General features: G+C 45.9%; 3 protein-coding genes across 5 annotated transcripts in view; all 3 read right to left on the reverse strand.

Annotated features, from left to right (window-relative positions):
- sh2b3 (SH2B adaptor protein 3) overlaps window positions 1–3,560 on the reverse strand; it is a 39,977-nt gene extending 36,417 nt beyond the window's left edge. Inside the window, exon 1 of one of the 2 annotated variants that reach the window (XM_076019467.1) lies at window positions 3,152–3,560. The gene's annotated coding sequence lies outside the window, so the exon portion shown is untranslated. The remainder of the gene's footprint in view (window positions 1–3,151) is intronic. The other variant, XM_076019465.1, reaches the window with a different exon arrangement.
- A 1,555-nt stretch (window positions 3,561–5,115) lies between these two features.
- Window positions 5,116–9,694, reverse strand: LOC142884049 (sesquipedalian-1-like). 2 transcript variants are annotated; one of them, XM_076019470.1, is made up of 3 exons: window positions 9,540–9,694; window positions 8,987–9,084; window positions 5,116–7,914 (listed from the first exon to the last, which is right to left on the reverse strand). In XM_076019470.1, the coding sequence occupies exon 3, from the start codon at window positions 7,863–7,865 to the stop codon at window positions 6,942–6,944; it is 924 nt and encodes a 307-aa protein (XP_075875585.1). In that variant the 5' UTR covers window positions 7,866–7,914; window positions 8,987–9,084; window positions 9,540–9,694; the 3' UTR covers window positions 5,116–6,941. The 2 variants fall into 2 exon arrangements, with proteins under 2 accessions (XP_075875585.1, XP_075875584.1); XM_076019469.1 differs by lacking the exon at window positions 8,987–9,084 and having other exon boundaries at window positions 9,540–9,691.
- A 1,815-nt stretch (window positions 9,695–11,509) lies between these two features.
- Window positions 11,510–26,395, reverse strand: prr16 (proline rich 16). The gene is made up of 3 exons (XM_076019484.1): window positions 25,406–26,395; window positions 18,975–20,084; window positions 11,510–13,090 (listed from the first exon to the last, which is right to left on the reverse strand). The coding sequence occupies exons 1-2, from the start codon at window positions 25,568–25,570 to the stop codon at window positions 19,218–19,220; spliced, it is 1,032 nt and encodes a 343-aa protein (XP_075875599.1). The 5' UTR covers window positions 25,571–26,395; the 3' UTR covers window positions 11,510–13,090; window positions 18,975–19,217.
- Window positions 26,396–26,481: the final 86 nt, after the last annotated feature.

The raw sequence follows: 26,481 nt of genomic DNA on the forward strand, positions 1-26,481 counted from the left end.
GGTTAAATTCCTAATCGAATTGTTAACATATATACATACAGTATATATAATCTATATGATGAATACACTGCCGTTCACGATATGTTCCCATGCCCTTATTAGGCTCATAGCACTTGTTAAAGCTCAGCAAGTACACACTCAAACAGCTAATGACAAAAGCAAATATTCCCAGTGTGTGTCTTTGAATAAGTGAAAACCCCTGACCCCATTCGACACACACAGACACACACACCCAGGGCCGGGTTAATGGAGCCTATGACACCGCACATTCTGAGCAACATCATCACACTGTTGCACTGCTACCAAATCAAGCCTATAATCAACATTCCTCAAAGGGCAAGAAAAAGGGGCGCACAGGGATAAACACACCAGAGTATACAGATTGTCTGTAATTATTGCTGCTTTGGGAGAATAACACTCGCACAAACACAAGCACACACACGCAAGAACCTCACATACGTACTCTCTGCATGTGTTTGTTTGATCTGAGAACGAGCACTCATGACATAGATTTTTTTTTTTTTTTTTTTTTTCAGGTTTGGGTGGCAAAGTCACACATACGCACACAGAGCACTAGAAAGCGTGAGTCACATTGTTGAAGGCACCAGCTGACACCAGGGAAAAGAAAGTCTTTCTTTCAGAGTGTTTGTATAGAGTCTCCTTCAGTCGTTCCTCTCTAATTACAAAAGCCTTATATGAAAACATAAAAAGGAGTTAACTGCAATCAGCTGAGGGTAAAACAAACCGTTGAAATGACGCACACCTTATTTTAAACACAGCAGTACCAAAGACCTGAACACAAGGACGGATGACCTCTCAAAACTCAAAATCAACTGTGCGTATCGAATGAAAATAATACAGACCAACCCACAGGAACACAAGCCGTCTGCTGTTGTACCATTCTGTTGCGAGGGGAAAACGTGTCACCGCGTCACCATAACTTAAACTACATGTGTAGTATTGTTTTTTTCCCCCTAACCATTAAACCAATGGTAAACAATTAACAGCGAACGTCCCAACAGAGTATAAAACCTCTGACTGAGTAATCATGTCACGTTGGACAAAATCCTATTATAGTCGTGTTAAACAAGTGTCACTCCCCTCTCAAGGGAAAGACCAGTAATTTCTCAAGCTGATCAGATAGAGCAGCAAAAGTCAGACTACTGCCCCATTATAACCTTGTGGCCGCATTGCAAGCTTATTTAGCTAATAAATGCTTAAAAAAAGGGATACACTTATTTTACATACGACTACTGACAAATGAACATGTAGCACAGCAAACAAAAGGGAAGTAAAGATGTCTTTTTATTACACTGCAGTCGTTAACGGGACAGTCTAGGCTCTTGACTGGAACTGCAGCAAAACCTTAAATGATCTATTAATAATCTCGCCATGGGCTGACAAATTCAAACTTGTCTGCCACTGAAATTAAAATTTCCTTGGAACTGGCGTTAGTTCGTCAACCTGAGGGCAATTTTCTTTTCATGTAACACCTTGATGATTCAAAGTGTTAAAAACCAAACTTCCTAATAAAGAGCTGACTGAACAACAAACTCAAGCATTTTCCTCAAGGCACGAATACGAGCAGAGTTTCCATGTGTATCCTGGCAAGTGTGGATTCATATGCGTTTCATTTATACGACCAGGTAACAAGGCACAGCTGGCAAAAGACTGTTTATAAAGTTGTTATACAAACACGCTTCTGAGCGAGATCAAAATTTAACAGTCACCAAGTATTTTGACATGCGCAGTAATACTGCGGGTCGACGTTGAAAGGCAACGTGCAAAACCGCTTCAGGGCAAAATGATGCTCTATCACGCATCGCGTGTTTGGAACCTGCCACAAAATTGTGACGAAACGAATGAAGCTACAGCAACTGTTCAAATCTAGTCTCGTATGCTATTCGATTGATTCAAAGTTCTTTAATGTGTTAAAGATGTTGTCTGCCGACTACAGAATCTGGATGGGTCTCTGAAGTAAAGCAAAACCTCATGTCTTCTTCATCAATTAGCAGGGCTCTGTGCCAGTGGAAATTAACAACAGCACTCGTGTATTTAAGCATAAGCAGTGTTTGAGTGCTGAAAATGAGAAAATAACAGTCAAGGTCTGAAGTGTCGATATACTGTATGTTAACATATACTGTTAAGGTGAGCAAAAAAGTGCAGAGATTATACCAACATAAAAGAAAACTTGTTGTTTAAGCTCCAACTTTATACAAAAGATGTACTACATTGGTTCTCACTGTAAAAAACAACACTCACTTAACCCAAAACACACACACACACACACCGACTTAACAAGTTGTTAAGTCAGTGTGTTAAATTAACAAGATGGATATGGTTGATTTCGAAAGAGTAAGGTAAAAAAAAAAAAAAGGACTGTCCCGGTGTGCACACATGTAGGAAGTGTGTATACCGCTGGATACCAAGACACACGCACGCAAGCACGCACACTCACAAATGAGTGTTTTGATTGACAGGCTGACACCAGCGGGGTTGTGAAAGCAGGCTGGCTGGGCTCCACTGGTTCCTGTTCCACATCCAGCCTGCAGTCATGAGACGTGACCGCCAACGTGTGCACGACACCGTGCACGGGTCAAGTTTATTAATGCGAGTTTCCTTCGTTGCCATTATCGTGACCATTACTGCGGTGAATTATCTCCATGGTGCACAAAAAAACGAGATCAAAACGAACAACAACAAAAAATGTGTTCCGATTTTTTTTTCTTCTTCTTCTGCAACATTGGAATAATAAGAAGAAAGAAAATCACGTGTCTGGTGCATCTTCAGGGGTCAACTGTTGGTGTTGATGTTAAGTTCAAGGCCGCCGGTAAAAACACGCACCGGACAGCTCGCTGCTGTTTCTCCTTCAGGAGGCCAACACGTCTGCGAGCCGAGCCGGAGAGGGGAAGGGCCCTTTAAATTCTAAGCCAAGCACATTTTTTTTCTCTCCTGAAGACCCGCAGAAGAAAAGAAGTGAACTTGGATGGAAACGCCGCGTGCATTTCTTGCCCAGGGTTCGTCATTAGCAAGCGGAGTGAAGCTCTCGAAAGCACCGTGTAAAAAAAAAAAAGGTAAGAAGAAAAAAAAAAAAAAAAAAAAAAAAGTAGTACCACGACAAGGAGTGTTAATAAAAGTGAGGAGCACTCACAACATACTCACGTTCTCTGTTATCTCGGACGGGCACCCACCGCAGCACGACGACTAACCAGCAAGTTGGACTTCGCATAACGGAAATGTGAGCGCCAGCATCTAAACTGAAGGAACTCAGAAAACGACGTCGGCGCGGGAGCAGGAGAACACGAGCCGAGAGGTGGGGGTCGCTTCTTCTCTCATAGTTGGACGCGCGACACGACGGCTCCTCCGCACCGAGGAGAGGGAGGAGGAGGAGGAGAAGAAGAAGAAGACACCAAACTTCCAGCAGCCACCAAGTTCACGCAGAGAGAAAAAGTGGCGACTCCCCATTTCCGCTGTCAAAAAAAAAAAAAATGTGCCGTTGTAACGCGAGTCAAGTCGCGGGTGCTCACTTCTTCCGCTCTGTCCGTTCAAAATAAGAGATTAGGCTTATCTGCGCATGTCTTCACCGAAACGAGCCACTAGAGGGCGGCTGTGATCTTCAGGGTCGCGGCCACATAAATAGTAGCGGCACCGCAGTTTACATGTAACGACCAAATGTCAACATACTCGTCATATTTATGGCAGCGAAGCAAATAACGTTATATGCTGTGTGAAGTAATACGATAAAACACGTTCACCTCTATTCTACAGATGAAATATTATGGTGTCACGCGCTCTACGACATTACAGTGACAGCTCGTGATTTTTGTAACCCGGTGTTGCAAAAAAATACAAAAAGTGTAATAGGGTTTTATTGATATCAAAAGCTTTGGCCCTTCAGGCATCGACTGGAGACACGCTTACATGTGAAGAGTGCCTGGAAGAATTCATTCATACTTGAACACAGATTATTAAATGAGACATGTTATACGCCACTGATCACCGAGGGAGGCTTAAATAATTAATAATAACCCCCCACTCTATAATTCAGCATAACACTGCAGCGAACCATCGCCAAAATAAATGTAAAACTGAATCAGCTCCACCAAGTTTCAGTTCCTGATCAGCAACACATGGCGTGGGCGCACTGCAACACTGCAAGTGTTCACACAGAACGACTAACTTTAAAGGCTAACAATTGAGCCGGACAATACGAAAACAAAGCATCAGCTTAAAACCCGTCCTTCAGCTGGTACCGGTCTGTTGTACCGTGACCGTTACATTGACCCTTTATGCTGAAATCACAAGACAGGAAGTTCCCCACCACTCACACATGGACAACAAAAACTGTTTTGAAGCGTGGTAGGCTGAGTGGGCAGCAGCAGCAGCAGCAGCAGCAGACCGCTGGACGACGAGTTCCCCGTATGCATGAGCTCCGGAAACTCTGCATACTTCACCCAGTCATTGTCAGGTAGCCCCAGTGTAACTGCATATGGTCTGAAATCTGGGATGGCCACGGTTTCTCTCTTCTTCCCTTTTTTTTTTTTTTTTTTTTTTCCCCCAAGAGAGCGATGACAGAACTGTTTGATCAAAGTCAAAAACACGTCTGTATGCACCACATTCAATGACGTTGAAGTCGTCCCAATGCACCTCAATGGTTTACAATAAGCCAATCGGTGTGTCTATGAAGGCATTGATCATTGGTTTACTTTGCGAGACAATGTGAGATTAATGGGACAGACTCGATTGGAACTCACTTCCTCTGCTAATGAAATTTCACACTTCTCTCTGACGGTACTCAGCCGTTGTACCGTCAAGTGTTGACCATCGTCTGTGACGATGTTGTTGACTAATAATAAACTGGCGTTGCTCCGCACTGACACCTGGCGGGGAGGAGCGCGAACAGCAAAAAGAATGCGTGCAACGAGTGTGCGGTCCCGGGAGGTCGTCTCTGGCCAAACGTCAAATCATTCTTGTCTAGCCTCTTAAAATAAGAACACAGAGAAACCAAATGTTTCCTCTGCGTAGCCAACACACAGTACAGCCATACTGATAACTCAAGCTGTTCTACTGTCTGTCAGCACAATGGGGAGAAAAACAAAACTTTCCCCCGTGGACTTGGTAAGAAACTGCTCACAGCATATTAACACTGTTTATTCATTTGCCTTTGCCCAGCGTACCATTTTAGCAAAAAGTATTAATGGTTACAGAAAAAAGAACATTGTGAATTCATTGTGAACATAGACAAAAAGTGGTTCTTGCAATAGGACACGTGGAATTTGGCACTCTAGAACGGTGATGGCACCATAATCACATTTATGGTTAGCGTTACACATTGATTTACTTGAAGACAACAACAACAATAGTACACATTTGGTTAAAAAAAATATGGTATAACAGTGGTTTTGTATACGTGTCCACATCATACTACCCACTTAATATTACTGTTTTAAGAAAACAAATGCAAATACCGTTCCTCTCCTTCTAACTCAGTTGTTTCTGTTGAAACCAAGTATGTTACAGTCGCGATAGTGCTGTGCATAATGCCATTGTCAGAAAAGTGATTTTGTACAAATATACTTAATATGAGAATAAAGAACATGAGTAAAACAAATTTCTGTGGTCCTGTGGTAATTGTGATCAAGTGGAAAAACAACTCAAGGCACATTTAAAGCAATTATAAAATGCTACAGACACGATTAAGTGTTAATAAAAAGGCTTACTTTGAAGAATACTCTCTTTAACTTCCAACATGGAATAGCAGAACGCTTCTGGTCAAACCAAGGAGTCTCAGTAAAATTAGTCAGATGTAACAAGCGGGAATGACGCAATCAAATTAAGACAACTTTTAAGATGGAAGAAAATATAGCTTTGTGTGTTAGGTCGAGTAAATTCAAGGATGAACAACAATCCCCTCTTCTTTTTTCAATGGAATACAGAAGTCAAAAGAGAACTTACTGACAAGCATTCTTATGACACAGCATCATCTGGCCGCTGGCACCCGTGGACTAAAAATACCAGTGTGCTGCTCTGAGGGAGGCATCCAGCTCCAGCTCCAGCTCCAATCCCCAGCCACAGTGCGACAGGATGCTTTGACCTTAGCAACCACAAGGCCTCTGGGATGAGATGTGCCCGGATGGAGAAAAAAAAGAAAGAAAGAAAAAAGCTGGGTTTCCCCCCACCCCCGCCAGCTCCACTTCTTCTCTAGAGAGCAACGTTGTCTCTCCGCCAGGCAACAATCGCTGAAAAGTCGTCCTAAAGTGTCGAGAAGTTTGAGAAAAGATTGTAGCAGCGCCGTCGGCTGCACAAAATGAACGTCCTCTCCCGTGTTTCATTGTGCAAAATCTTGACTGATTGTTACAAATGAGATTTTTTTTTTAATTTTCTTTAAGTCATGTCACCCCCAGATATCCCATCAACTCCACCACTGGAAATGATTCAGTTTTCAACCATGAATTTAGCAGTAATCACATTTTGTTTTGTACCTGTTCTTTGTAAGATTAAAGGAAAGTGTGACATTCAGTGTTCAAACACTTTAAACCCACCTCCCTTGAAAAAAAAAAGACTAAATAAAGATTATTGCCCATGTTGGTGTGCACATCAAAACTGGGATTATACCATAATACAAGGGGTAAATAACTTTCTGATGTATAAGATACAAGGCGTTTTCTTTAATTATTTAACCCCATGTATGAAGATAACTACAATTTTTTGTAGTTCTTGGCAAACATGAATGACGCACGCGTGTTTTCAGTTTTTGCCTGTGCACTCAGTTCTATGAATGTCACTGTGCTTGATAGGAATTCCAGATTTTCCCCTCCGATCGCTGTAGTTTTTCAAATTGCTTGTAGACCTCTCACCCTTCTTGAGGCTGAAACGCCGCAGAATGTCGCGGATTGGAATGATAAAACTGTGGTGGAAGAACACTGTCCGGCTCCTTTACCTCACTGGCTCTGCAGCCACTGCACCCTGAGCTCCTCCACCTCTCTGCCGTACCAGTCGTGGAGTTTGGAGAAGCAGACGGTTCCCGGGCAGACGGGGCTTTCCAGAGAAGCCCCTCTCCTCCGCGGCGGCACCGGCGGACCTCTGACCCCGTCCACCTCGTGGCCTGACGTGGAGCCGCCGCAGGGGTCGGCGCAGCCTTCCCACGCCGCGCAGGAGGACGGCGCCGCTGCCGCCGCCTCGGCGAAACCGTTGGCCACGGCAACCGGCGGCTTGTGCCACGCCGCTCTGCTCTCCCTGGAGGAGTCGAGGCCTTGCTGCGCGTCGTCAGGGAGACTCTTTTGGGAGGCCGCGGAGACGGACGCGGCCTGGGCGCTCAACGACGACGAGGACAACGACGAGGAGGACAGCAAAGAGGAGGAGGAGGACGAAGAGGAGGATCCGCCAGACCTGCAGCGGCCCACCTGGTTTCTCCTGGTGCACTTGGGCCGGCCCTGCACCCCCCCGCCTCCTCCTGCTCCAGCCGCCGCCTCCTGGATCTCCTCCAGCTGCCTCTCCAGCTCCCGCACCACCAGCCTCATGTAGTCAAAGCTGGCCCGGGACAAGGCTTTGACCCACGACTCCATGGCCGCCTGGCTCTCGGCGGCCATCTTGTACACGCGCGCCCGCGCGCAGTCGAACTTGATGGCGAAGGCGAACTCTTCGGCCGACTCGCACAGCTCCACGGTGCAGCCCTCCAGCACCACCACGCCGATGGGCTCTCGGCTGTCGCGCTCCTCAAAGTAGAAGAGCATGTTGCCCTTGAGGACGAACCAGCGGCGGTGGTAGGCCGTGTTGCGCTCACCTTTTTTGAACAGGAAGCCCGTCTTGTCCGGCGGCGTGTCGCAGGTGGCGTAGTGCGCCACACTGCGCTCGTTCAGCTTCATCGTCGCCTCGCCTCTCTGTCTCCCCCTCCCACGGCCGACTGCTGTTTACCTAGAGCGCAATGTACAGACGGAGGTCAAGAGAACCATTTAAATCCGTGTCACATGGTGTCACCAACGTGTAAAGCTTTTCCTTCCAGTGAGCCACTGGGTGTAAAGGTTGAACAAAGGCCGCCTGGACTCGAGAGTTTTATATTTGCACTGTAATTTGACAGCAAAACATTTTTGCACCGTCACAAAACAACAACTGCAGGAAAAATGCTTAGCTTAAGACCATGCGTGTAAAATGTAATAGGTTTCAAATCTTCGGGGAAGAAAGGGCACGTTCAGGGTGAACACATAGAAACTTGCTGTGATGCAACAGTGCCTTCTCAGCTTCAGCTTTTAGCTTCAGTTCTCAAGAAATATACTGCAATGAGATGCAAAAAGCAGGTGACCTCAGCATTTCTGGCTAAACAGGCAGTTCGGACCAGGCTAAAAATATATTTAAAAAAATCATCATCATCATCATGCAATCAGACAACATGGACCCAGTCTGTACATAAACATTTCTTATTAGCAAATTCAACCACAGCAGTTTATTTTTGCTTGACTGCATGTAAATAGACACACGAATGTGTATTTTTCATGCCTCTTTGCCCCTCCGTTTTCCTTGCAACTGCACAGCATCCAGACCGAGTCCAAACCTGAGACACGGCATAAAGCGCTGTCAGAGTCAACAAGAGGCTCAAAGTTGGCTGCACAGCCGATACTTGTTGCAGCACAAATGCAGGACAGTCTCACACGAGGAGCTTCTGCAAGCGTCAGCAAACTCCTGCACCGCCATCACATGTTCAGCTTAGTACGTGCATGGCGTGGAAAAATAAGTAAGCCATCTTCACTCTGGTCATAAGTAAATAGTAAAACCAGGTTTGGGAACCACATCAGCTCGATCTACAACATCAGTGGGTACCTCTAGTCTACTGTAGATCCTAATGCAACAAAAAACACTATACAAATAAAGTTATTTTGCTTACAGATTTCTGACAAGTATCCAGTCTTAACACGTCTCCTATTGGTTCTTCCCTTGTTTGTCTGTCCAAATAGAAGCTGGCTGAGTGAAAATGCAAAAGTTGCCCTTTTACCTCCCAGCAACCTGCAACAACAACAATCTTGAAGTACTGCTGTTTTACAGGAATCCGACAGGAAGCTGCCACATGACTGCTACTCGGCGTCCAGTTTCCTACAGAAGTAGGAGGCGACCGTATGAAGCCAGATTTAGCCATTTAAACAGCCCCCCCCGTCCTTCTCCTTCAGAGCTAATCATTCCCCGGTGAGTCAGTCATCCTCCGGCGATGCGAGGCTAGTAGTTCCTCCACGGGGGTCGGTCACAAGTTTTTGACACATCAGCAGTCTGGGGGAATTGGTCTCTGGCTACAACAATATGAGCCCCAACAATAGCAGAAGAAGAGCGCTAATGCTCAGCATGCAGGCTGGCAGGCAGGCAGGCAGGCTAGCTTGGCTCGTCGTGCCCACTGCTTTTCCTTTAACCTGCACGGACACACTGAGGGAGCATCCAGCGTCAGCGTTTTACGGCCACCACCGAGCGGATTCACCGCCCGCTAAGCTTGGCCATAAGACCTACAGTTAGCACAGTCAAGGAGTTCGACATGAGGCTAAAGCCTTTCTTTTAGTTACCTGCAGACGTGGACGCGGTTTACCGCCGGGGGAATTTTCCTTGTGTCGTTCATCTTTTCCTCCCTCCAAATCTCCACATTCACCTCCCTTTTCCCCCTTCGTCGCTTCCCGATCACATGACCACGGAGGAGCGTGCCGGTTGGCTGGCTGTTTGCCAGCTTCACTGGGCGGAGTCGCCGTTAGTTTGTTTTTTTTTTGGCAGTCTGGGTTTTCTTGGTTAAAACTTGTGTTAGGCCTAGTGAGTGTGCAGCTATATATAAAAAAAAAATACACACGCAAGTTCAGTCTAGAAACCAGTATTCCGTCTAGATGTGAGTAAATACTTATTAAAGCTCCAACCAGTTAAGATGGTCCTCATCGTATGAAAAACCCCTTTGCCAGTGTTTTCCAACAGTGTGTGTGTCCAGCCCTGGAGTGGGCAAACCTTTTGACTCGAGGGCCAAGGTAGGATCTAAATTTTGACAGATGGTCCGGAGCAGGAGCAGATGGATGGAGTGTTTTAGTGACCCACCTCATTGGAGAAAAACATATATCATATGATATGCCGAACACATGTGCTTTAATGTCTATTGAAAATGAACAGAAGCGTTGAAACAAAATATATTTCTCTGAAACACCACGGTATTTAGCTCTTTATTGGAATGACTCTTAAAACACTTTAAAAAAAAGAAGAAAAAAAAAGATGAAATACATCTATTTTATTACTTACTTACTATTGATATAATTTGTTGCAGTTTGGTGGGCCGGAGTAAATTGATCCACGGGCCGCATATGGCCCCCGGGCCGTAGTTTGCCCATGCCTGGTCTAGCCAGTAACCTGATTATCCTTTATGATGTCACGAAGGGCATTAATATCTTGCCCAGGTTAATGACAACACCTCCAACCTCAGACCAAGACAACCTTCTGTTGGCTCCCTCGCAGACTCAGTGTTAGCAGGGGGCTATCTGTGCGCATTTTACTCATTGAATATACTCTTTTCTGAAAATTTACAGAATTTTCAGTCCAGGATGTAAAAATGGAAAAGTTTGAAAATAGGAATGGGACCTTAATACAACTTAACAGATTTCAGGAGGCCTTTTCCCACTTTGACCATAGCTCCTGACCTCCTGAGTTAAAACAATTTCCTCCTGCTGCCATCGTCTCCTTTTCTGCAAAAGAGAGAGAGAGACAGAGACAGAGAGAGAGAGAAAAATAAAACTGATGTCTTATGTCCTGGGAGCTTGAATTGCAAATTGAAACACACCTGGCCCCGAGGCCTGTCCCTGCAGTTGGTGGGACTCGTGTGTGGCAGCTTCATTAAATCAGTTCAGCTGTAGCCACAGGGCGCAGGGGTCTGAGGTCTGACTGCCAGATAGCCATCCATCTCCCCTGTGCATCTAGAGGGGTTTTAAATTTTTATTAAACTGTAGAGACACTGTGAGATTCAGCAAAGCCACGGTACTGTAGCATGTTAAAGTCAAGTGAGTGCATTCACTTCACACATCTGTTTCTTCTTTGTGTGAAGTGCATATTAAATAGAAATTGCTTTAGAAATCAGACTTAAGAAAATGTCAAAAATCTCCAAATTGTGAAAAGTATAACCCCCCACCCCAAAAAAAAAAGAAAAAATCCTGGTTAATCTGAATTTCAAAGGCACTATGCTGACTTTGACCGGTTATATAATGTCAGGACAGGTCATCATTAATTCATTTCAATGTTACCTGAAGACAGCTAATGGTCCTCAATACCACTTGCTGACTATCCCAGCAATCCCAATCCTCTCTTATATTTTTTGTCTTTTATTTTACTTTCTGCCTTGTATTTGACACACCACTGCATGAATCTGTTTCATTTCCACAATTTGACTTACGATTAGAAGTGTTAACATTATAAAATGCTGACTTCCAAGGTCACATTTGGATAAATTTTAAATCTCTTGTCCTTCAAATTAGATTTCGGTTTGATGAACATATACACAGACACAATGGTATTAAGTGTAAAGTGTTTACTTTTCACTTTCTTCCAACAGGTTGCGAACACACAAAAAAAATTAAAAACAAAGAATTTGTAGTTTTTTTCTCTCTCCTCCTAAACATGATTTTGACAAATTCCTGAACAAATTCGACCTCTAAAACATGTTTACCTACATATTACATGATCACAACTTTCATCATTTCCTCTTTTCTGTGTTTAGTTTTGATAAAGACGATCGCTGAAAGTAAATTGTATCCGAAACAATATTCTTTCAAACAACCAATTAGCTATGGTCTTAGGGAGAAGAAAGAGGAATTCTTTTCAGCTGGAATGTCACTGGATATATCCCAGTGCTACAGAGAGCAGCGCTCCCTGCATTTGATACGACTGCACCCACCGAGAAATAGGCTCGCCATAAAAATGCATAGAAAAACATCAACGGCAGGACAAAGTCAAGAATCGGTTTTGCATTCACTCAGCTCCATGCCTCTCGTCTGATAAAGCGCAACAATGAATTTGGTTTATGCCTTTTATCCTCTCCAGCGCGCACCTTCTTACGATACTGCTCCCTCCGCAGAGTTTCCTTCTCCGAGCGATTGTGGTGAATCATGCGTTATTCATCCGCACAAACAACGTCCTGCTGCGAGGTATCACTAACTCATCCCGCTATATGCCCTGCTGAAAATCGTGCACCTTGAGGGAGTATCTGCTTTTTGTCCAAACGCCTCTCAGTCATCTGACACAATATCAAAAATATCATCTTTTTTTTTTTTAAATGTTAAAAGTCTCTGTAGAAAAACGCTTGAAATATAGAGATATCAAACACGTACACGTATATTTGTATACAAAGAAAAATTTGATGCAAATTATTACTTCATCGAGGGGGGTCGGTTAAAGCTGTGTCTATGCCGCCGTTTCTGCTTGTGACTGTGGAATAAAAGGAGAAAGAGCTGCGAGACGGCTCGCTGACTTGACTTTGATGCACAATAAACTTAACGCTTGGACACAAATCGGTGACGGCGTCGCCGTTCATTTTCAAATAGCTTATCTTACCAAAAATAAACGGTGAAGGTGCGCAATGACAGAACACAGCACTCCTCCAGCTGAGCAGCGTCCAGACCCGACAGGCCCTCCGAGCGCAAACAATTACAATTCCTAAAAGGCTAATCCCATCCGTTGACCAGAGCTATCGATTTCCATCTGAGAAAGCGGAGAGCAAAGAAAATCTCTGCAGACATTGATCCGGCACTGGCAGTAACCCCCCTGACTCCAACCCCCCTCTCCTCATACATCTCTACATTTTGATGATAGTTTTCAGCGGCCTTCGTGACATCAAATCTGGAACTGCTTGGTGTACCAGATGAAAAAAAAAAAAAACATCTCCACCAACTGTTGTAATGTCCATGAAAACACTGCACTTCCTCTCGTCCCCAGTTTACAGGAACAATGCCCAGCGCTACAACTGGGCCCAGGGGTTTATTTTTTCAGCGCTGAAAAGTCAAAGAATGGACTTGACTGGACGAAGTTGTCTCCCGGTGGCTGAGAGCTGCAGGTGCTCGTGTTTCCTTCTCTTTGAAACCAGGTGAGGTTTGGTCCCCTCGTCTCTGGCTCCTCCCTCCCCGTACAACACAAAACAACACGTTCCTTCCACTTCTTGTGTCTTCTTTTTTTTTACGGTGAGCCCTGCAGTGGGAAAGAGAGGGATAGAGAGAGAGAGAGAGAGAGAGAGAGAGAGAAAAGGGAATCGCATTAGTGTGACGATGAAGCCATACAGCGGGGAGAGCCACTTGACGAAAAAGTCATAGCAACGACAGTCGCTTTCTCCCTGAGAGAAAAAAAAAAGCTGAAATGAAAATACATCAAGGCAACATTACTCAGGCAGGCAGTAACCCACCCACACGCGCACATCTCATATGTAATTGGTCTGAGCCACTCCACAATATCCGCCGTGGATTAAAACCCCTAACTTGGCTTTCATTGGAAACACAATCGCGCTTCCCTCGTCTCTCTCCCCTAAATAGACGCCGCGCTTCTTGGCGTCGCTCCGTCGAGTTTGGAGCGGTTCAATAAGTACGGGACCCATCTGGTTCACAACCGTAACCGTTATGCACCTGACTCGTTTTGTCGAGTCGTCGTTCACTTTGCCTGCGAAAGGTGCAGCTGATGTCTTTAACTTTACGCAGCCTCCAAAGTAGCGTAAAATCTTCTGATTAAGTTTGCTTCACCACGAATGCCTCCAACGTTTCACAGAGCCATCTCAGGACTGTTTCCATTTCACACACATGGCTGCATGCGCAGCCTTTTATTGCCAGTCTAATGCACCTAAAAATGTGTGCAGATGTGTACCTGCAACTAAGGCCTCTGAGAAGTGAACTGAATGGGCCCTTATTGGCCCTCACAGCCAGCGGAAGCAGCAGCAGCAGCAGCAGTCGTGTGAGAGTCCTCTTTAACACACTTGCACTTCTTTCATTTTTCTTCTCAAGTTCAAACGCAAACAGCTTTCAGGTGAACATTTGAATGTACAGTACAGAGTTAAACCATTAACTGTATCCACTCATAGATTTTCTTGTCATATTTAGGTTGACAGTGATTTGTGCTGGCTTCTATGGTCCCCAACAACTGACATTGGGCTCTGAACCCTTTACAGCAACTGGTATCATTGCTTATTGCATCAAAATGTAGGCATCCTAGTTGAGCGTGTGTGTGTGTGTGTGTGTGTGTGTGTGTGTGTGCGCGCGCGCGCGCTCATTTCTGATAAATACAAATATCAACACACGTATGCCCACTCACTTTCTCACATTATGTCTTTTCCTGAGTCATAAAGCGGCACCAAGACGAGTCGCTCTCGTTGCCCAGCACGCAGCACATGTACTTCTTACTGCCGTGGTGTTTGGCGATGCAGGTCAAGTGTTTTTATTGTTTTTATTATTTTAGCATTCTAATAAACTGTGCAAATTTACTCCATCAACTGTTGATGAAAAACAGCTACCAGGCTTTGTTTTTCTGAGAAAAACTGCCTTTTTCCCCAGGTGTTCAAAATATTCTGAGTGCTGTTGAAAGGGGAGACAAAAAAAATAAATAATCCCAAAAAATAATTATACATTTAAATAGAGAACCGTGTCTGTTGGTGCCAACAATCAGATGGAAAAACAAGAGCTGATTTATATTCACTGGCAAAAGGTGGGTCTCGATCCGGACACATTTTATTGATTTATTTTCTCACAGCGCCGCACCTGCCACGCTGGGAAAATGGGATGAATACAAACCAGTCACCGGAAGCGCCAAAAATACACATGCGAGTTGTTTCATAAGACGACAAATCTTCAGTAGCTTTTATCGATGTGTGCCGTTTTGCATCCGAGGATTTTGAATAAAGGTTGGGGCAGCACGTTGACGGATTGACCTCATGAAATCAGGTGTCGCACTTGACGTGATAACAGGGTGAGAGTTTGAAATCTACAAACCTCTACCAAGACCTTAAGTATAGGCGCAGGTGTGGATATACGACACTGCTGGATGGAAAAACACACGTCTTTCTATATTTTGTCATATTCTACCGTGCCGGCAGGAAGGTGGCTGTAAATTCAAGGTGACAAATGAAGGGCAGAGGCGGTTTAAGCTCCACGAAGAGAGAGAGTGTGAAAAAAACCAAAGTGGGAGAAGTTGTTGATTGGAAGTACAAATGGAAATACTGCAACGTGCGTCAAAAGTGTTAGGTGTCAGCTAGATTTTAATAATAGATGCTCTGCCCACATGTATATTGAGATACATGTGCGCAGAGATTGTTATGCATACAGCTGCAGCTGAGTGGGAGTGCGGGCTCACAGAGGGACGAAGAAAGAAATTAAGACAGGGCGAGATACATGGAGAGAGAGAGGGAGCGAGTGAGAGGGAGCTGGGTTGTGGATGAGAACTGCGAGCTGTAGGGAGTAGGTCAGTACAGTTGAGTCAGGCCTGACTCATTTTGGAGGCGGTGAAGATCCACCTCCTGCCTGCCCATTACAACTTCATCCTCCAGCCCGAAGCACATGAGCTCAGGATAGTAATCACAAAACACAGTGTCAAACTCCCGGGGCCACGAGAGCAGCGCTTCCTGTCCTGTAGGAACAGGAGGCAGCGCGGAGGGACGACCAATCAGCTGCAGTGTAAACAAGATGGCAACACTTTCACTTACAAACACCCTGCACTGTCTGACAAACATAATATATGACTTACTTGGCCTGTTGTTTGTTCACCGGCTTTGTTCTCTGCCCATTTAAGGATGCACCGACTCTATTGACTGGAGTGGGACAATCATTCACAAGCGTTACTAACTTACTAAGCACTTTCATATGGCGAGCAAAGCTCAGGGAAGTTGCAAAAATAAAATAGCAAATGACGGTACTGCCACTACAGCACTAACAAATTATAACAGGGTTTAATCAGGGATTTTCAACACAAGATCTAATTTTTTTTAAAAATGCAAAGATTTGGTTAAACGCAGAAAAATGATTTAACACCATGAAGCAAATGTCTGCAACTTTACCGATAATTAAGAACTAATCATGTTTGAATCTGGAAGCTGGCAGTCGAAACAGTGAGATCGATTCATCGACTTCAGCAAAGCAGCTTTGCAGCAGATTATTCTTAGGCTGATTCTGTCCATTCAGAGTTTACAGGCTCAAAGTATAAGTTTGAAAAGTAGTTCTTCCTAACTTATTATTCTCAAATATAAATATTTTAAAGCTGAAATGCACATGTATCTTGGCTTTTAAAACTATTTTTCTGTTGAATAATGAAGTGAAGCCACTGCATATCAACTAGATTGCTTTGCTGATATGCGCAACCCTTTTAAAAAGCGTGAATGTGCACTTCCTCAAGTTTAAACAGTAGTGCTGATCAAGAAGCACAAAACGCCCAGAGCTGAGAAAATTGGATTCTCTTTTTCTTTTCCCGAGCATCTTGTGCAAAGTGCCGGCAAAGCAAAGGTCACCGAACACTGAAAACACTTGTAATTATGTGAAAACCATAGCGTGCGTGGCTTCAATCTGATCTAATCCAACCCAGTATAACGCAGTTATCGTTCCTGTGACACTGCCAGGAAACACATTGTTTCAAGCAAGTTGCGTGGAAAAAAAAAATCAACAATCAACAACAACGAGCAAAGTGCAGACGCGTGTACTCTCTAAACGCGCCGCCTGGATTATTCAAGGTCAAGCGCGGCGTGCGACTTGCCTCATCATCGCTGAACTGCAGGGCGTGAAAGCAAAAGCCACTTTAAGCTGCATTTATTTGAGACGACACTGGCTGCGCTCCAAGTAGCACCGTGCATGTGTGCGAATCGCCTGCCTGCCTGCCTGCCTGCCTGCCTGCGTGTGACCGCGCCGCTGCCAGACTCATTCAGTTCCATTAATAGGAGATAAATACAGTATTACGTACAGTGTAGCGTGAGCAATGTCGTCTTGAGAAGTGGGGGAGAAAAAAATACAGCCAAGCGGCCTCAGCCTCCACCTCCTGCCCCCCCCCCCCCTTGCACTCCTCCTCTCACCATTCCTTGTTTCTCTCATGAGTGAATACCCACTGATCCCTAATCCCGTCGTCAATTTCAGATTTGTAAGGCCTGTGAGGTCGTGCGTTGCGTTTAGTCATCAGCATGCGCGATCCCATACTGTGATTTTTTTTCCCTCACCCCCAGCCCATAACCATCCGAGCCTGCCTCGCCCCGCAGCCTCAAACGCACATTATATCCGCATTGCAATTGCTGTTTACTGTAAATAAGACCACGCCACCCGAGCGCGCAGCTGCCCGCGCACTCCCACCACACACACGTATATCCAAGCCCTTCCCCTACTTTAATACTGATATGATATAGATCTTCTTTTTTTATTTTATTTCCTGGCTTCCTTTTTTAGCATAAAACACAAACCCCAACAGTGGTCGGGGAGGTTTTGGTCGAGGCACATGTTGGCTGGGAAGAGGGCTAACTGGGGTCGTAGTGTTAGTTGGCTAATTAAGGGCACCGCTGGCAGGAGGAGGGCGCTGCTATTCTCATCTGACTCCGGGGAACGCCGTCCCCTCAAATCCACCACGCTGACGTGCGCTGTCAGAAACACCTATGGATACGCACACACACACACACACACACACACACACACACACACACACACACACACACACACACACACACACCTTCCAGAGGACATTAACCCGCAAAGACACTTTGTTCTCGCAGACAGGAAACACAGGCCGTGTTCGGCGTTTTCTATAATGAGCTCGTGGCAAGCGTTTGTTTAAGATATTGTTTTACTGCACGACAGCTGATTTGCTGTCGTGGGTTTTTCCTTCCATTGGGGAAAAGGAGGTGAAGCTTGTGACGTGACGGGTTGGTGTTTGCTCAGTGTCAGGGTAACTGTGGGTGAAAGGGCTGCACCTTCCTCATCACAGGGCCTCTGGCAAGGCCCTTAACCTCCGCTGCTGCTGCTGCTGCTGCTGCTGCTGCTGCTGCTGCAGTGGAGGGTCTAATGCAGAGTGCACCTTATTGAATGGGATCTGTTTTTTCTTCTTTCTTTCCTCCTCAAAACAGAGTTACACTCCTGCAGAAGCAACAGATAACAAATGAAGATGAAAATAATACAATTTCTGACAGATTTTCTCAACTCAAAAGCAGATCTTTGTTGTTGTTGTTAGGGAAGGATCCGTCTTTCCATGTGTGAGGCTTTGAGTTACCAAAAATGAATTACATTGGGAAATCAAATTTAAAAAATGTATTTTGGAATGTGACACTCTCTCGAGTAATCAGGGGGTGTAGTTATAAATAGCCATTCCTTTGATTAAGAAATACGAGGACTTTTCATCGAGTCACCCTTTCCCCATTTTCTTTTCCTCAGACGGAGAAAACGATGTCTGCGGAGAGGAGTCGATGACGTTAAAGAAAGTACGAACTCATTTCTCTCAGACGTGACTGCTCAGCGCTACAGGCTGGCACAGAAATAGCCGAGGCTGTCTTGTCTTCTTCCACAACAGCCTTTGGTCGCACACATGTACACACGAAGGGGATTTAATTGTGATCATAGGTGTCACTTTGCGAGCGCAACTTAGTGGATTTGGACGAAATCTAAGGGAAGCGGGTTTTCATGTTTCACCCAGAAGGACATGAATTAATTAGAGCTCCTCTCGGAGAGAGTTGGAGTACAGTTAGTATGGAGAGCTTCCAGAAAGACGCAATGTAGATTTGCTGCTCTCAGCAGATTTTTTTGTTTTTTGGAATGTGGGGGGGCTGCTTGGAGGATCTCAAGGCCAAATTTCAACAAAGCAACAAGCATCTCATTTGGCAACACAGATTCCTGCCTGTGAGTCTGCAATTGTATACACACATTCATTTGCAGCGTGTAAACAAATCTGCATGCAGACAGACGAGGCTATGCGTCAAGGCACGCGTGTGATCCCTCTTCTCGCTCTTCCTCTGCTTTCAAAACACAGTCATGCATGCACAAAACACTCACCGCGGCCTCCCGATCCCTCCACGTGTCGTCCGAGAACCCGTGGCAATGCCTCTCCCTCTGCTCCGCTCACTTTATCCCATCCACTTGTTCCCGATTTTTCCCCGGCCCCTTCCTCTGCTCTCTCTCTCTCTCTCTCTTTCTTGGATAATCCAAGTTCAACCGGAGAAGAAAGTGCTCATAAAGTAGAAGACACCATGGATGATTCAGGAGTGTTTAATTCAGACAGAGCGACGAGCTCGGCCGTCAAACCGTGGTGGTGGTCGATTTGCGCAGGATGGTTTTCTGGGGCTTGAGGGAAGGCGGGTGGGGAGGCACGCAAGGTGGAGGAGTGTTCGTCGACGGCGGGAAGCTGTGGCTCGCCGAAAGGCCGCCGCCGCCGTTCTCCAACGTGAGTTCGTGAGGGAGAGGGTGTGGAGGAGGGGGAGAGGAGGACAAGGAAGAGCAGCAGTGCACGGGGCTGAGTCTCAAGTCGCTGAGCTCAGCCTGCAGGTGCAGCTCCGTGTCGTCCACGTCGTACTGGAGGTCGCAGTCGGGGCAGTAGCCGTGATACTGGACCTTCTCGCTGAAACGCACCCGCTCCCGCTCTCGGGATTCCCTCCCAGGGTCTTTGGGACATTTGCTCTTTTCGTGGCGGAGGAGAGGCATCGGCCGGGGCAACGTGGGAACGAGGCCCGTCTCGGGGATGCCGCCGTCGTTGGAGATGAAGCAAGGTGTGGAGGAGAATACATCCCTGTTTGGCTTGGAGGAGAAGACGCCGCCGTTCCTCACGAGGGGCCCGCTGGCCTTGGAAATGTTCCCCGACAGCACCAGCGTCGGGTGAGGCAGGTTCTTGAGTTCCTCGCTCCTCTGCGAGGTCTGCCTGGGGGGCGGTAGAGGCGGGTGGGGTTTCTTGAGCACTGTCAGCACCCCGGGAGGGTTGACCGGGGCGATGGGCGCGCACAGTCTGAAGATGTCGTCGGGGTAGAGCTTCATCTTCTCCAGGCTGGAGGCCGTGGTGGTGGTTGTGGTGGAGCTGGAGCTGGAGTTCAGCGTGTCCGTCTTGGAGCTGTCAGTCAGGCCGTCCTCCTCCAGTTGCAGGTCACAGGTCAGCGTGTCTATGTCGTGAACGACCTGAGGAAGAGGAGGGGAGGAGTCAATTGACAGCTCTTTTCTGCAGTAACAACGTGTCCATGCGAGGACAAAGCCGGCCGGTATGTAGGAATGAAGAATTTCTTTGCACAGAAAACCAATTCATGCATCGCATCAGGTCCTAAATGCAATTGCACGTAGAGTCAATTCGATGAACTCTGGGTAAAATATTTTCTTGAAAGATTCCAGATTAAACGGGTGATATGTGCAACACTTCCTCATGGAGGCGAGAGAAAAATATCTTATTCATGGGAACGTCCATAAATCTGCTTGCTTTTACACTTCCATCCACTGTGATAAATGATAGAAATAACAATATTATCAGATGCAAATATCATTCATATAAAACTGCTGAGCGAAAAAAAAGGCCCCATGTAAATACCAAGTACAGTTCAAACTAAAACTGAGCAAATAAAAAATGTATGAGACTCTGTGACTGAAAAAAATACTAACAAATTGAACATGTCATACAGATAGAAATGTTTTTTTGGGGGGGAAAAACAAATTATGCAGAGAAACTAAATTTAAGCAACGGCAAGAAACAAAGATCATAGATATGGGAAGAAATGGGGAAAGAACAAAAGAAGAAAGACAAAGAGTCCCAACACAGTTTGAGAGAAAAGGCTGTCAGCTGCACTGATGCGCAGAGAGACAGTGTTCCAGAGTGGAAAGAACACTTTTGCAACTGTATTTTTGACACAGCTCAGTGGATATGTTTTGGGAAAGGAAAAGGCCAAAACACACAACATTTTCTTTTTTATACAAGGCTGGCCAGCAAGATTATTACAGACCACTGCAGACCATAATCATAAAGCTGGGGCGTTTTGAGGAAAACGCTCCATTCTGCAGTCCTGGGCAGAAGTAACAGACTGCTATGCAGTGTGTACACTTGTTTACATTGAAGGCACATCCTGCATCGGCCAGAAGGAAACCAGTCTTCAAAGCCTGCGCATGGACAACGCACACCGGTGGCAGAGTGCAATTCTGAGAAACAGAGGTATGGATGCGGCTGCCCGAGCCAAAGTAATACATTAAACATGCACATGTAGCCTACAGACATGAACACCACACACACACACACACACACACACACACACACACACAGAATACATGCTGAACAATGCATCCTTTCTGGGTATGATGCTTTACTGAACGCACCATTATGCTAAAATCAATATGCACAAATTCTCGAGCCACAACAGAGTGGCCACACAACTTGCGTGTGACACAGAGCCGTATCCCCCCACTAGGGACACACAAACCCCTCCGGCTTTTAACTACCCGTCCTTAAATCACATTTCACTGCACTTGCACCGTGGGCACATTTGCGGAACACAAATAGCCTTCTCATATGTGTCTCCAGTGTGGAGGCAACGGCCGGGGGGTTTACACGTGCGAGCGCATGTAGCGAATGGCAAAATTCGCAAAAGACGGCAAAAAAAAGAAAGCAGGAAAACAGTCCTAGAAAGTCATTAGCCAAATTACTGGCTTCAGTTGATTACAGAGCTACCATTCTGCTGTGTGCCAAAGACGCAGAGCTGGATAACATTTCGAGCATTTAATTACGAATTAAATCCCCTCAAGAATAAGAGAAGAAGTTAGTTGAATTGGAGAAATATGGCTCTATGATGAAAAGTAATCACTTATGAATTCTAAATTGAGAAAACTCTAAGTATGTCTAGAAGACAAAACAAGACAGACAAGGGACATTTATCTAACAGGGATATCATATAATCAAAATAAATCTATTGCCAATTGCACATTCTTTCTGGGGGCTTATGATTGCAATCCTGGAAAGTGGTAGGTAATTGTGTAAAAGCACATAAAGACAGAAAGAAAAACCACATAAAATCAAAAATACTTTTGTCTTTTTGTCTATTTGCAGTAATGCTCAGGGAGGTGGTTGCCGTATTCCCCAAGTGGCTTCCAACTCTTTGAGTAGCTGGAGTAGCCAAACACATTTTCAATCTCACTGTCCCAAATTTGAGATCGTGCATCCCTTTCCTTCTCTTCTCCGTCCAGCTCCGTGGAGAGGGATCAATGTCTCTGCTAACAAAGTGACAAATGTTGCTCTAGATTTAGAGCCAGACAGGAAGAGCACTGCTCTCTCCCACAATGCCAAACCCCCCCCCAAAAAAAAACAACAGTTCATTTAACATTTTTAAAAGGATCATCTGGTAGCCTATTCAAGACTGAAGTCCAGGCTGAGTAGGATTTAGTGGAGAAGGTGAAAGTCCACATCTGTGACAAGTAAAAACCTGGGAGCATCTTTCCATGAGTGGAAGGGAAGCCACGCAGCACCTTGGATGGAAGGAGGCCACGCCAGGCAGAGACTGAGGGGTGTATGCGCCACTTCCAGGGCTTTTGTCCACTGCTGTGCCATCAAAGCTACCCTCCCCAGCCCCAAATCCCCCTCTCATGGGGATTACATTTTAAAAAGGCAGTTTAACAAAAAGAATGGACATGGCGCTAAACTCTGCCAAGAGCTCGTGATATTCAGTGATTACCAATGTCCAAGATCTTCAGCGGTGTCCGCCCAGAATTTCTTTTTTTTCCTTTGGAGGAGGATTTTCTGACTGCTTCTTATTTCTGAGTCCAGTTAATATTGTTATTGGGCTCAGAAACTGACATTTGATAATGACAGCTGGACTATAAAACTGCTAGGCAAGACTCCACAAGCTCATGGAGTGCAAAATAAGGTCAATAGAACGATAATGGAAATTGGATCGAACCAGTTTATAAAAATACCAGAGAGAAACTAAAGAATTTCCTTCTCCCACATTTGCTTAATGGGAAATGGACTGCACTTATATAGCACCTTCAAGGTGCCCCAAAGTGCTTCACAATGGCCTCTCATTCACCCATACACTCATACACCAATGGGTGGCTGCTGCCATGGAAGGCGCTGCGAGCCTCAGTGGGAGCAATTTAGGGGTAAGTGTCTTGCCCAAGGACACAACGACAGAGTGGGATGGAGCAGGATTTGAAACGCCAACCTTTCAGTCATTGAACCAGCTGCTCTAACTCCTGAGCTACAGTCGCTCAATAGTTAATATCATAACAATCTTCACTTCCTAGACAAGCAGTGGCCACTTGAGAAAACGTGACAGAAAGACCCACAGAGAAACGCTACATATATTCTCTCGGGCTTGGAAATATGTGTGGGGAAACTGTAAGAGAAGGTCTGCGAGGCCATCAAGTCGTGAGCGGTGTGGCGAGCGGCCAATAGGTGGACGTAATGGAAAAGGCTGTGACAGAGACACCAATGAAATTAAACCTTTCACACTTGTCTTTTAATAGATAATTTGTTGGGACATATAAAAGAGGTGATACCAGTATCCCAGCGTGCAGCCCCTGCTGGAGGCCAGGCGGCGTCAGTGTGTGTGCCAAGCATCTGGGCAGGGTCGCTACTCAGAGCCAGGCTGGGCTCCAGCCCTGTCTGTGAGTTATAACAGATAAGTGCATTTCAAATGGATTATAACCCCCAAACACTGGCTTTGATATGAACACCCCCTTGAGGTATGTGTTTGTTGTGTGTGATGTCACAATAACTGATCCTCCGTACAATTCCCTGCGAGCTAAACGGAAAACAAAGCAAAGCAAAACAATGATATCGAAACAAAAAGGACGAGGCTGGCAAAAAATGAAAAAGAAAAAAAGGGCTGGTCATAAATACTTATCGTACACATTGTACTCTGAATTCCTGGCTGTTAGAGAGCAGGTGTGTTTTCCATCAACTTTTAAATGGTCCAAACTAAAATTGGGATTAAAAAAAACAAACACACCCATATGTGACAAAAAGACGTAGTTCATGAAACTATATTAGAAACACAGTTTTTGCATTTGCAGGTCACATGACACGGCACGAGATATATTAGAAGCATTATTAGACTGGAAACAGTAGAGAAATTTCATATCCACATCAAGACCTTGTTGCATAAATGAGGGGGAGTGGCCTATAAAAGTTGTGGCAAATAGTACACAAAAATAATAATTAACTCTCCAAACCAGAGAAAACCAGAGAAAATTTAGAACATCCACTGCTTCTCGGAATGGTCTCGGAAAACACAGTGTCAGTCACATCTCATCTCGACAAGGGGAAGGCAGTTGTTTTACCATTGTGCTTCAATGACGATTCAAAAAATGTTGCTTAAAATTTGCTTCAATCTGTATTAGAAATGCGACAACCGTAAAACTATTCGGGGAAAAACGCAAACATCTAAATCAGCTCAGGCTGTGAAAACATTATGAGCGGGACCATGGAGACAGCGGAGACATATGCTGCATAGACTCTCCATCCATAATGTAGGACCCAGGGCCTGAGCGCAATTGGGTTTTATTAGAATGACAGGCTGTCATGATGGGGGTGAGAGGTTGAACACAGCAGGCCGGATGCCTGCTGCATGTCCGGTAGAGGAATTCAAATATTAGAGCAGCAGAGGCTGCACAATATCCCAGCAGCAGCAGCAGAAGCAGCAGCAGCGCTGAAGAACAATACTTGTTTCAAATGAGAACGAGCTGTTTCCTGATAAAAAATAATGAATTCTTGAATCCTTGATAAAGAATCTCTCCCCACCCGCCCCCCCAATTCCCTTTCAGTGGCCCCTGTTTCTAAAACACTGACATCTGCGCGGCTGACGGGACAGCTCTAAGCATTCTTATCTCCTAATGGGGAGTCACTGGAGGAAGAGACCAGACGAGAGATTACGGAACTCAAAGATCGAAGATGTGCGGTCCGTGATAAATCCAGACATGTGTTGGAGGGGAACTAAGAAAAAGAGAGAGAGAGAGATGAAGATGAAAAGAGCCACTGGAGGATGGGGGGTGGGGGGGAGGACTAGACAGCTGCTCTTATTACTTGGCATGGGGGCATTTTGCGGCACAACAACACCCGGCATTAAGATGATGAAACGCAATGCAAAGGCGCCTTCCTGGTAAGAACTAACTTGGCCATTAAATGTTAATCCTCATTACGTTTATTCTCCCTTTCAAATGCTGTGCGTGCAGGGGCACTGAGGCTGCCGTTTCACACCCCTCAGTCCTCCCCCATGCACAGAATGTCTCTCAGGTGGGAGATAAGGATCATATTGAATACATTAGAGTAGAGTGGTGCGTGTGTGTTTGAGTGTGCGTGTATGAGTGTGGAGCCTCTTAGGCCTTAAGTGAGGTGGGCACCAGTCCCCAGTGTCCTCTTAGAAAAAAACACACACGCCAAGCTTGAATGCATAACATCACATATGGTGCTCATATCCAAGGTGTGTGTGTGTGTGTGTGTGTGTGTGTGTGTGCGCGAGCTCCGTTACCTCCTTGAGCTCTTTGGCCACATCCTTGAGGTCTCCCAGGATGGTCTCCAGGTTCTCCACGATGGTCTTGATCTCCTTCTTCACTTGCACTTTGGAGACAACCCCTTCGGCGTCCGCATGTGCCGTCGCTGACATTCTTCGGGAGAGAGCGCGCGATTCATCCATCCGCCGAAGGAGCTCAGGAGTCAAAATCGTGGCGGCCAACGCGTCATCATGGGTCCCGCACCGTCCGCACCGCCCGCACCGCCGCCGCCGCCGCTCGTCCCGTCCTCGCTCGTTACATCGCGGCCCGGACGGAGCGAGAAGTGGCGTCTGCCAGGCAGCGCTCGGTGTCCGCCGCCGCCGCTGCTGCCGCCGCCGCCGCCGCCGATGAGAAGCATGCGCAATAGAGCGGGACGCGCACACAAGCACACGCGCGCACGCACGCGCGCGGCGGTAGGAGGCGGAGGGAGAAAAAACAAAACAATATCGCTCGTGTCCAAATCGCGTCTCATGCTGTGTGCGGGAAACTGTGGCCCGGGGATCGCACGTTCACGTCCGACAGCGCAACATGATCACTCAACGAACGCTTCGGCATGAGGAACGGCAATCAGAGGGGGAAAACCAGCCAGTGAGCGACACCAGAGAGGATCACAGACCGTCTGTGCCCTTCTCCTCCTCGGAGACTCTAGCGACCGGCGACCGGCGACGGTTTCTCCCTCTCAACCCCTCTCAGCCCGTCAGATTAGTGATGAGGACACTTGGGGTCGTTTCGGCGAAAGGCTGTTTTACGTCGCTGCTGTTTACTCAGAGTACAACCGGCAATGGATTTCAATCAGACCGATCACCTATTTGTGCAGTAATTGCTGCTCGTGTGGAAGCAGCTCCGAAACGATTAGTATCAACCGATGGATGGATAGATAATTGAATGGAAGCATGATTGAGGCTGTTTGGGGGGGGAATACATAAACGTGTCACTTCCAGAGATGAGCGAGTGAGCGGCGCAATGAACATTTCCACCTGTTGTTGCACAGGAAAATTAAAACCCTTGAACAGGAAAACAAACAAATGAAATAGTTACATTCGGCAAATTTCTG

The sequence above is a fragment of the Nelusetta ayraudi genome, unplaced genomic scaffold (assembly GCF_046127955.1).
Source record: "Nelusetta ayraudi isolate G7.1 ecotype Tasmania unplaced genomic scaffold, CSIRO-AGI_Nayr_v1 ptg000010l, whole genome shotgun sequence".
Taxonomy (NCBI): Eukaryota; Metazoa; Chordata; class Actinopteri; order Tetraodontiformes; family Monacanthidae; genus Nelusetta; species Nelusetta ayraudi.

Coding starts and splice junctions, on each gene's coding strand:
- LOC142884049 (XM_076019470.1), bottom strand. CDS start 7,865: ATGAAGCTGAACGAGCGCAGTGTGGCGCACTACGCCACCTGCGACACG.
- prr16 (XM_076019484.1), bottom strand. CDS start 25,570: ATGGATGAATCGCGCGCTCTCTCCCGAAGAATGTCAGCGACGGCACAT. Junction 20,085..25,405: donor TGGCCAAAGAGCTCAAGGAG/GTAACGGAGCTC, acceptor CCTCTTCCTCAG/GTCGTTCACGACATAGACAC.